At 39.2% G+C, this 11558-nt stretch overlaps 1 protein-coding gene across 2 annotated transcripts; it reads right to left on the reverse strand.

Moving 5' to 3' along the window:
* Positions 1 to 345: 345 nt before the first annotated feature.
* On the reverse strand, positions 346 to 9897 carry flot1a (flotillin 1a). Of its 2 annotated transcripts, none has more exons than XM_079877860.1 (13): positions 9750 to 9897; positions 8433 to 8482; positions 8263 to 8338; positions 8049 to 8139; positions 7725 to 7868; positions 6547 to 6666; positions 6373 to 6468; positions 6104 to 6256; positions 5155 to 5336; positions 3594 to 3639; positions 3309 to 3446; positions 2100 to 2264; positions 346 to 1967 (listed from the first exon to the last, which is right to left on the reverse strand). In XM_079877860.1, the coding sequence occupies exons 2-13, from the start codon at positions 8473 to 8475 to the stop codon at positions 1950 to 1952; spliced, it is 1272 nt and encodes a 423-aa protein (XP_079733986.1). In that variant the 5' UTR covers positions 8476 to 8482; positions 9750 to 9897; the 3' UTR covers positions 346 to 1949. The 2 variants fall into 2 exon arrangements, with proteins under 2 accessions (XP_079733986.1, XP_079733987.1); XM_079877861.1 differs by having other exon boundaries at positions 8433 to 8516; positions 9750 to 9880.
* Between the last annotated feature and the right edge of the window lie 1661 nt (positions 9898 to 11558).

Here is an 11558-nt window from a genome sequence, read left to right on the forward strand (position 1 = left end):
GAACTATTTATACGACTAGTAGGCTTAGTATATTATCAGTAATGCATTCCAATTACAAGTGTCAGAGAAATCAGTGGATTTGTTGTCCATGCAGTGTTTGGTGGATTTGGGGCAACCGGAGCCTATATATGCACAGGTGTTCTAGTTTGTCAAGCAATGAGACCTCAATATGGCTAGGTAATTGAGTTTAATATGGTGGCATTCAATTAACTAGATTTAATGTGGTTGAAAAGGTTTCGGTAAACTTTGGGCCGCAAGCTTAGGCCATCAATCACTTTACCATGTTCACGTTTACTAGGGTTTGACGTTCCCTGTGTGTTGAAATGAATTGATTTAGCCTGAACAAATAGTTAAATGTTTATTTTAGTAGGCATGTTACTTGTTACTTTAAGGCATCATAAGCACAAACAGACAACACAAAGGTTTTGGTTTGTTAGTCTTTGCATGCATGCTGAAACAGATGAAATTGGAGATTTGTTTAGATAATTGTATAGATACTTTGTATAGAATAGAAAAAGTTTCTATTGACAAAAACTACTTTTCTTTCAGCACACTAACATAGCAGCCCTAGCCTACAGCATAACAGTAGTCTACCTAATGCCCTGCAAACTACATCGATCCAAATATTACTGTATAGGCTTAGCTAATATCTGCCCACCAATAATAAAGCCTTCAAGTGATGCACTCTACTTCAAAAATATTAGTCATGAAGATTGTAGAAACAAATACAAAAGTGTGATAATGTGTGGTTAGTTCAGTCTGCGTTACATACAACATCTATAGTACCATAACAGTGTTTACACATCAGTCATACTGTTAGTAATTATTAAATGTAAGGGACAAATGATGTCATTACTGTTTATGAATTATGAAGGCTTATCTAATGAAAAGTCAAGTGTCAACATATTGTACTGACATTTAAACATTTGAAAAAAGAACATTCATCACAATAATGTTCGTAAATTAAATACTGTATAATCACAAACAAAACATTTTGGAGTTCTGTTTTTTTTACTAAACTCCTTAACATCCCTTTTTTAATGAAACAAGTTAAAAGGGGTATTTTCATAAGGATTTGATGAACACAATATGGTCTGCTTTAAGATGAAACAGTGCAAATGTATAATATCTGATCGTACCCTTGAGTCGTGCAACGAAAACACTTCAAACAATACAAAAATCCTTCAAATAATATTTGTGAAATAAGTTACAAACAGAATATTTACTGACCTATACTTCAGCATTACATATAAAGACATTTGATTGTTCATTTGAATAAACACTTAAACATATATAATGATGATCTGAGATTATTGGCAGTATTTTCAGATTTCAAAGCACAGTACCATTTGAAGCAGAATAACTGCTAGAATTCCTACACAATAATGTCCATCTAATACAGCTAAAACACATCGTTGAGGTAAAGTGAGAGTGAAACCCACAGAAACAAATGACAACAGCGTCAGTCATAATAAATATGTTTCCCTTCATGTGACTTTGGCTTCCAAAAGGTAAACTAATGGAAAGCTCAAGTATAACGTAATGCTCTTAGTGCACACACACCTATACGAAAAACTGAAGGTGAATGTAACATTTCAAAATGTCTGCAGTGTCTAATGCCGTTCAACAGATCCCTGGACTTCACGTTCTTCTTATGATGATTACATTAAAAATACAAAGAACAGCATTCTTCCCTGGAGTTTTAGATTAAAATGCACTTTGGGTTTTGGCAGCAAGGCAAGACAGACAGGAAGTGTAAGTCGAGACTCGAGAGAGAGAAACATGAGAAAGAGTAAACAAAGGAGATGCGGAGTAGAAGACAAGAAAGATACAAGGAGCAATACATTGTTACAGAAAGAGGAGAGAGTTTAAGAAAGAAACAGAGAAAAGTGAGAGAATTATAAAAGGAAAGATCCATAAAGCATGCATACAGTAATGTCACGTTGGGTTCAACCAGTTCGGGCCACCTAAAGGAGAGAAATTCTGTGTCAATTATACTTGCAAAAATATGCACAAACGACATGATGAACGAAATAAAGTCATGATCATTTGCATGAAAACAACTTTTGTATTTGGATTATCTGAAATGCGGTTTTCACCTGGGAAATACTGATGCCGGTCAGTTTCTCGATGGTTTCAGGCAGTTTGGTCATGATGTCGAGCACTTCACCTGTCAGCTTGGCTGCGCCAATCTCTCCACCTCCGCTGGAAACCATGGTGACTTTATTGGCAGCCGTCAGAGGCTTACTGATTTCCTCGGCCATCTAAAACACAATTCACCATCAATACACAGCGTCAGCTCAAACTGCTTTCTGCTCGATGGTCCACTTTAGACATTCAACTAGCTATATCTTACGGTGTGTTCACTCTTGGCATGTTTGGTTCGATTAAAACGAACCCTGGTGCGATTGCTCTGTTAGTGCGGTTCGTTTAAATAAGTGTGAACGCTGCCATCTGAACCCTGGTGTGCATCAAACAAGCGGACCGAGAAGTGTCTCAGTCCAATACCAAACAAACTCTAAATATGAACGCAACATGAACCAAAGACATGTAAACAAACCAAAAACAGGACATGATGTCACAAGATGCAACCCTAAAAAGGACAGAATGTTCAAGCATACCCATTTTTTCTGGTCATAGTCGAGATGTTGCCCATCACAGTTCGGTACAGGCGTCAGAACCGCGTCTCCTTGCAGCAGATCTTCATTTGTGTGTGTGACAGAGGGATTCCTGTCACTGTTTTGACTCCTTTACACATTTTATAAGCTCTTCACGAGTTCTCAGCTGGTCAAAACACCATCATATGTAGGCTACGCACATACAGCGAGCGCATTTAGCCAAGAACACAGCATTGTTTTGGATGTTCGGTAAGTTCCGTCTCAAAATATACATCATAGAAGCTGACCAATCAGGTTGTAAACGTATCCCTATGCCTTTAAGTTTGGCATCTTTAGGTTCAGAGTTAAAATGTCAATGTGAACGCTAAGCAGACTAGAGCTAAATGGGTTTTGGAAAATGGGTCCGGACCAAGCTAACCAAGCGAACCAACTACAAGTGTGAACACACCCTAAATTTGCAACTACATGCCAACTAATTCTACTAACCCGAACCCGTACAGTCTAATGAGAGTTAACTTTGCATAATGTAGATGCAAAGTTACTTATAGTTAGTAGAATATCTAAAGTGGACCATCAAAATAAAGTGTAACCCAGGATGAGTCCCTTTTTTGCAGTAAAACGCTATATATTTCTGTGTATTGCATTTGCGTACACACTAAAAATGAAATTCCCTCTACAACACCCTCTCACCAGTGGCAGTTTCTCCAGCAGCATGTCCACCATAGCTCCTTCTTTGTATTGCTGGAAGGCCTCTGCCTTCTTCGCCATCTGCTCGGCCTCGGCACGACCTTTAGCCTCCACGGCGTACGCCTCGGCCTCTCCTCTCACCTGATCAGAGCAAGTGTGTGAGCTAACATATCTTAATTTACAAACACAAAATCTGCTTTGTGAAATTTAGAGAGACAGATAACGTGTAACTCAAACAGTTTTGTTTTAAATATAGGGTCTTATTATTAGAGATGGCGGATCACTTACTTTGATGGATTCGGCCTCAGCTTCTGCCTCCATGATTAGCTGAAGACTGGTGAAGAGCATAAAAAGCCAGATGATGTCAGAGAGAGAACACTTTACAGTCATAACTTACACATTCAAAATATTTACCTATATTAACCTAACTAATTAAAAACTACTGTTATTAATATCTGCGTTTTTAATGCTTGTGAAGTGTCCCTGTTATGCTATTTTAAAGGTTCCTAATTTTGAAGGTCCCCTACAATAGGTTTACATGCATCCAAAGTTAAAAAACACTCACATTTTCTCAAAATATACATTGCAGAATCTCCTCTTTTCTGACACTGTCTAAAATGGATCGATAAAGGATTCAGTCTCTCTAAATCCCTCCTTTCCGCGAGCTACTCTGCTCTGATTGGTCAGATGGCCCAGTCTGTTATGATTGATCTACTGCTTACAGAACATGTCGGACACCATTACCAAACAAACATGACCATATCTGAATTTCAGCTCCGGGGGCTTCTTCAGCACTTATATATACAGTGATACAAACAGTAACAATGGTTTAATTTTACCATATTAATTCAAGTCCTCATCTGTTGAAAGCACATGCACAGTTGAGCATTTTGTCGACATTTCAACAACACAAACCAAACTTTTCCAGGTCTCAGCTAAATCTACAGTGTTTGAAATCAGGCCAAAGTAGATGATGTTCACAAGCAGTCAATGGAGAACATAAGCAAGCATTGCGTAAATTTCTTACAAACCTACATAGTAAGACTGAAATTGACGTTTCAGGCAGTTCAGAGTTGATTCTTTCTTTTAGGAGACAATATTTGTCGTGTTCTTTGACCTTTGAAAATTTGCAGACCTTTTTCATTTACAAACAGCGATATTACACACTACATGTAAGGTAAAATCTGAACAAGCATAGTAGGGGCACTTCTATGCTAAAATAGTCTTTTTTGCAATTTTGTATGACACTAGTGCAGAAATTACACACTAGTACACACAAAAGTAATTGGTAAATGTTTGTGGAAATTAACCTTCACGTTATATGTTAAAGAGGTCATATAAATGTGTCTTTGCAGTGTGTGGACACAACCACCAAACAATGAAACAAATCCATTCACTCCTTTTTTTAATCCTCAAAAAGCCTAAACACTCTCAATAATCAAGCCGTTTTGATTTTCTGAGCAATATGATGTCATATTGCTCAGGCTCCGCCCACGACCACTGACGGACTGTCCCGTATTAGCATATTTACGCCCTCAGCCATTTGTATACGGTCCGCCAAGGCAGCACTTTACTTGTGTCGACACCCCCCATTGAAGAGAGGGGTGGGGTGAGCAGTTGCTCATTATCATTTAAAGACACATGCACCGAAACAAATCGCTGTGAACAGAGCTGTTTTTGAGGAGGTAAAAAGGCTATTGTTTTACACAACCATTGAGGAATTTTAACCAAAGTATGTTACAAACTTTACTTGAAGACCCTAAAGAATCATACCAACTTGTGGAAAATGGGCATCCGATGACCCCTTTTAAACAAACAGGTATCTGAACTGAAGGCACATCCATCTCACCGCTCGGCTTGTGCCAGTTTCTCCAGCCGGTATCGCTCGGCATCGGCTGGTTTCATGACTTTGGCCTCCAGCTCTTTCTCCTTGCGTGTGATCTCCTGTTCCTGCAGCATGATTTGTTGCGAGCGCTCCACCACTTGAACCTGCATCTTCTGCTCCTCGATCTGCTGCTTCGTCTTTGCCACCTAATGCAACAATTACACAGCAGGATGAAGATTACCTGAATAAATGTAAGTCAATTTAACCCCCCCACCCCCACCCATCATGCCACATAGTTATGTTTCTAAAATAGATAACCACTATGGCGATACCAGCCACCGCCAGCATTTTTTATCATATTCATAAACTTTCACGGCCCCCAGAATATTTTCTCCTATGAATATGTAAACAGTCAACATATAAAAAGAAAGAACAGATCTTCTGCTTTTAAACAACAAAATAAACATTTTAGTCAAGTTTCATTCACACTCGAATGTGATTAAATTTCATAAAAACAACGTTTCGAACAAAAAGCTGAGAAAATTGTGTTTTTGTCAAAGACTTTGTCTGGATTCAGAATGATTATCAAAACGTAGATCGAGTCCATCAACTCCCCCAAAGCTTCACCGTCCTCGTCCTGGGTTCAACATTTTCACCTGTAACGTTAGGCAGTTTTGATTTTTATGCTGTTGAATGATTGGTGATCATGTTAGCTTACTTGTGCGTAAACAACTTTATCTGCTCCTTCTTGTTTATGCAGATCTTTTACATCTCGTGTTTTTGGATCCAGAGACACTGTAATATTTCAGAAGATCCGTAACAGCGCCCCCTACCGCCTAACAGTGCACGGATCACCGGAAAAACTTGTCAATGGCGGGAAAGAGTTAACAAGAACCCCAAAGATACATTGAAGCACAAGAAAGTCTTTCACATCGTTGATGGTCACCAAAAGGTTTGGCTGTAGTTTTTTTACCTGGAGCTGATAGGCCATTTCAGACTCAGCTTTTTTGGTGAAGACCTCAATGTCATAGACAGCCTTCTTTAGCTCGTAGTCTCTCTGAGCCTTAGCCATCTCAATCTCATTCAAGTACTGAGCAGATATCTTCTCCTGCATAGCATGGGCCTCCTACAGAGAGCAAGAGAGCAAATGAGAGAGGCGTAACATGAGAACATTTTAACAGAAATCCTCAGTGAAATTTAGAAAATAGGCTGTATTTGAAATAAAGTTCAGGAAGGGCTCACCCTGATCACTGCATCTCTTTTGTTCTTGGCTTCCCCAATACGTGCATCCTTCTGCACTTGTGCTGTACGGGCTTTTCCCAAAGAGTGAAGGTAATCCTGAAAGAAAAGGGCTTGATTCACCACTCACATAGTATCATTTTTACAGTTTTAAAGCATTTGAACAGACTAACAGACCTGGTCATCGTGAACATCCTTGAGTGTGTAGCTGACCACACTGATGCCCATGTTGACAAGGTCGGATGAAGCCACCTTGAACACCTGTTCGGAGAACTTCTTGCGGTCTTTGTAGATCTCCTAAAGAACAAACACACAACCCACTTACTTAGTTCTTTACTTGTAGAGAAACAGTCAGCATGCTAAATGAAGTCAAGGTTTCACTAAGCTGAGGACTGAAATTGCAGATTTTGAATACTAGGGGCCAGGTTTACAAAACAGGGCCAATTTGATTGAGGCCGCGATCGCACTTTATGAGGGTGAACAAAAACGCACTGTTTTCGTGTGTGTCCCTTTAAATGCAAATGAGCTGCTGAGGGCGGAGCTTCAAGAGCTCACGTGTTAGCATCTTCGATTACCTCAAACAGACATGCACTGAAATTTTTAAAAAAACTTTTAGCCTTTTATGTTCAAACCGGAGAAGGACAAAGATGGAGAGACTCAAGAAGAAGTGACAACATGTAGAATGCAACAGGACATTTCTGGATGGTTAGTAGATGAATTTATGTAGCTGATATGGAGTTTACTATCTTCCAGTCAGTGATTAGCATATTCTGTCATGATAATCTATAAATCACGTTCCTGGGGCCGCGCGGGGTTTATGTAAATCTTAGGGTTAGTGATGTCACTAACCCGCGATAAGTTCATTGTAGTCCCTACCAGCCGTTTGTTATAGTCCTTTCAGTAAAAGAAAATATCTCCCTTTACTTTGAACTTTGAACGTCGTAACTTTGCAGATGTTGTTTATTCACAAATGGCAACATTACACACTAACTAAAGTTAGAAAAGTGAAATCATAATCAACCACCCCTTTAAGAAATGCTTTTGTTGGTCGTTAAATAATGGCGCAAACCTTAGTAAATCACATTGCATGATTCATTTAAATACTCTCATTCCCATAAATTATGTGTCTGAATGGGAAACTCCTACAAAAGCATCAGCAAAACAAATATCAATGCCTTTTTCATTGCTAATTTCTCACTGTTTCTTAAATCCTGTTTTTTTAATCACCAAAAGAGGGTTTGCCCTTGTGCAAGCTGTTAGTAAATCTGGCCCTATATCTAGTTTTACTGTTTGTAATGTTGCAGAGTGCCATACATTTGCAAGGTGAGCCCTATTTGTGCACTTTATCTATTTACCTCCACGGTCAGGTGAGCAATGATGGCTCTCTGGTGGCCCTCCAGTGTTTCCAAGGCAATGTGAGCAATCTCACCCTCCGACTTTCCCATGAACATCTGGCACGCTGCAGCCAACATCTGCTTATTCTGGCCCTGAATCTTCATCTGTAAGAGAGACACATTATCTGTTTAGCCACATAATCAACAAGAATGACTTTCTACAGAAAAGTTATTAAACAAGGATGAAGCCTTTTATTATTTGTGACAAAAATGACAAAAGCAGGTTCTGATTTCCAAAACCCACATGAAATGATGTTTATAGCTTATTAGAGAGTGTGTGTTAACCTGTGCAATTCCAGTGACAGAGATGGGCACTCCATGACGTGTGTAGACTTTATCACTCTTTACATTTAGCGTCAGAGTGTTCAGAGAGATCCTGTGATGGAAGAGAGAGAAAAAGCTAAGATTTGATCACACACACACACACACACACACACACACACACACACACACACACACACACACACACACACACACACACACACAGAGTGAATAATACCTTTGAATCTGCTGAACGCATGGGACAACAAACACTCTCCCACCAGATATCATGAGCGGTGGAGAGCGGCAGAAACCTGAGGAGTCCAATAACACATGAGAACATGTTTTCATGATTTCTACTGAAAATATATCTCTGTATAAACACATTCCTGTTATGTTTAGTCTTACCCGACACCACCATTGCCTCATTGGGACCGCAAGTGTAAAACATTTCCACACTATGGGAAAACAGCAGAATGCGGGTAAAATATTCTGGAAATATTCAAAGGAAAAAGTATTCTGAAAATTGGATTCATTCCCTAATATCTCAAACATACTTTATAACAACAACTGTATTATTCTGCTCTTAGTAATTTACACTTTAGTAAAGGAGTATTTCTTTTTTGTAATTGCAACATTCTATAACACACTATGCATAACCATAACAATAAATCAGTTCTGTTGTACTTATGCAAAACAAATTCCTGCAGTAATACAGGTGTTTAAGAAAGTGCTGTGGTATTTTTTTCTGTCATGTAGTGTTTTTTAGGAAAACAAAAATACATCAAATACATATTTTTACCCACATAGGGCCCATTTGTATTTTATCATAGGGAACAGTGTGTGTGAGATCATTTGGATCCATGATTCATTAGAATTATAAATATATTTTAGTAGGCTAGGCTACATGACATTCATTAACCGCCAAAAGTGAAAACAACTCATTTAAATATAGGTCAAATTAGACCCGCAAAAACCACAAACAGAACACTTAAAAAACAACTCTATTAAACTCTTAAGCAACAACTCTATTTAACTCTTAAATATTTTAACGAATTATATGTACTTATAGCGTACAATAATGCACACAATAGCCTTGCAATCTGCATAAACCTGGCCATGCATTATCGATCGATGCGATTTTGCTTCTCGGAAATGGTGGGCTTGGCTTGGTTGATTATAAAACAGCCTAAACGTTTGCAGAGCATTTATAATACCATAGAATTACATATAAGTTAATTAGCTTATTAAAGGGTGCTATGCGTGACAGATAGTAAAATACGAACATCTCTCGTTATTTATCACAATTTAGCTCTAATATATATATATATATATATATATATATATATATATATATATATATATATATATATATATTAATTTTGTGTTTGAATTATGGTATATTTTTTAAATATTGAATATGATCCCGGTTGCGGTGGACTAGGAGTGCCTCAATAATCACATTAGTATAATCACATTAGTGTAACAGTATTAAATCCAAATAAATATAGCCTTATTTTACCTATTACACCAACACCAAACTGTTTTTCCTGCTAGACTGAAAGTAAAAACAACAACTGCGCCTATAATCTCGCAATATTGTATTGGTCGGCGGAAGGGATATTAATCCAGTGTTTACATCCAGCACGTCACGACAGCGTTAAAAGCTCTCGGACCAGACTGCATATAGAAAACAGAAAAATAATTATCAGGAAAACCTCTTACCGTTGGGTAAATATTATTCGAGTTGATAATAGCACGATATTGGGTTATTTTCTAAATGGTGTAAAATAAAGACGCAGTAATCCAGCAGGCTGTAACTAGCATCAGTGTATGATGATAGTGATGATGATGATGATGATGATGGCGCCCCGCCCGGATCCCCGGATCCCAGTCACACAGACACTGGCGCCATCTCACGGTGAGATTTAAGAGCTGTTCTTCGCATGTGGCCTAGGCTAAATGAATCATTTGAAAATTATGTTATCGATGCAGTTTGCCCCAGCGAATCGGAAGGAAGATATGAGCATCGAATCATCGAAGCATCGAGCATCGAATCATCAAACCTCCTGCTGTTGTAGGCCTAACGTTACACCACCTGCTGGCTGCTGCTTTCCCACTGTTTATACTTTGCGCTCGCAGCTTCTAGATGCAGCAGCTAAAGTTCAACTTAAAAAAAAAAAAAAAAAACCCGGCACACCGTCCTTCAGTTTAAACTTATCCAATTGAAAATCCTGTGACACAATGGCATGGTACAGTTTGAATTTATTTATTTAAAGCTATCAATTACTCACACTGCCTTTCTGTTTTGCAGCTGCTAGTTGTGAACAGTCTTGTCATTAAGTTGTCATTACAGAGGTGTTCTGCCGAATAAAATTGTATCTGATATTCAAAGTTATTCATACTTTTTTCAATTTAACTCTTCAGTAGACCGATGCAGGGGAAGAGCAAGAGGCAGAAAATGAACTAATACAAAAATCAGTCTTTTTTTGTGTAACTCGTAGCTCTGAGTCTGACTGCATATAAACAGAAACATACGTGAGGGTCATACGTAAGGTCATACAGCATTGGAAAAACATGACAAGAATCATTCTCTCCAGTGATAAAATTCTCTCCAGTGTGAATTCTCTTGTGACTTTTAGGCTTCCTTGTTGCGTGAAACTGTTTTCACACTGAAAGGCTTGAAAGGCTTTTTTCCCATGTAAATTCTCATGTGATGCCCAAGATTTTCTTGTCGCGTGAATTCTAATGTGACGTTTAAGATTTTCTTTCACTCTAAAACTCTTTTCGCATTGAGGACAGGTGAAATGTTTCTGATGGTCTTTCCGGGGTGAAGCACCGACTGACGGCGGTGGAACAGGACGAGGTGGAGACCCAAGCGAAACTGTGAGGACGACATCGTAGGCCTGGAGGGCCAAGGTGACATCGTCGGCTCAAGTAACCGTGGTGGAGGCTTGGGCTTGGCAGAATGGGGCGACACCGGATGGAGGAAGGACCAAAGCAGAACTGGTGGGAAGGAGGAACTCAGTGGAGCCGAAGGGGTGGAGGCTAAGGCACAGCCAGAGGTCTGAAAGTCCGTGGCGAAACGAGGATAATGAGAGACCAAGGTGGAGCCGGAGGGACAAGGGAGCCCGGTGGAGCCTGAAGCCCCGTTCACACCGCCAGCGACACGCAGCGACAAAGCGACATGATCCCATTCATTTCAATGGAGCGCTGGCGACTTCCGGCGTCACGAGCGACAGTGACCGTTGGCGACAGATTGTGGGCGTGTCAAGCGATGCGAGACACGCAACAAAAGTTCATACATTTATAGTTCGAGTGTTGTAATATTATGATGCAAGTTTAGCACTGCTGCAGTTCATTTTACAGTTTCCCCTGCATTTTGTTGACTATAAGGGACAAGAAAATGTATTATTTGTCAAATTCGAATGACATTTAGGTAATTTATTGACAGTATGAGTGAGTTTAATTTGTTGATTGATCGATCGTTAATCTAGTAAATTATTTAATCCACTGAACATTGCTGTGGTAATT

Source organism: Squalius cephalus, assembly GCF_949319135.1.
Source record: "Squalius cephalus genome assembly, chromosome: 8".
Lineage (NCBI taxonomy): Eukaryota > Metazoa > Chordata > Actinopteri > Cypriniformes > Leuciscidae > Squalius > Squalius cephalus.

What these genes read in the sequence shown, in the direction of transcription:
- flot1a (XM_079877860.1), bottom strand. Translation starts at nt 8,475, where the DNA reads ATGTTTTACACTTGCGGTCCCAATGAGGCAATGGTGGTGTCGG. An exon ending in AAAGAGATGCAGTGATCAGG is followed by an intron (nt 6,257 to 6,372) that starts GTGAGCCCTTCC and finishes TGCTCTCTGTAG; the next exon opens with GAGGCCCATGCTATGCAGGA. An exon ending in AAACTGGCACAAGCCGAGCG is followed by an intron (nt 3,640 to 5,154) that starts GTGAGATGGATG and finishes GCTCTTCACCAG; the next exon opens with TCTTCAGCTAATCATGGAGG.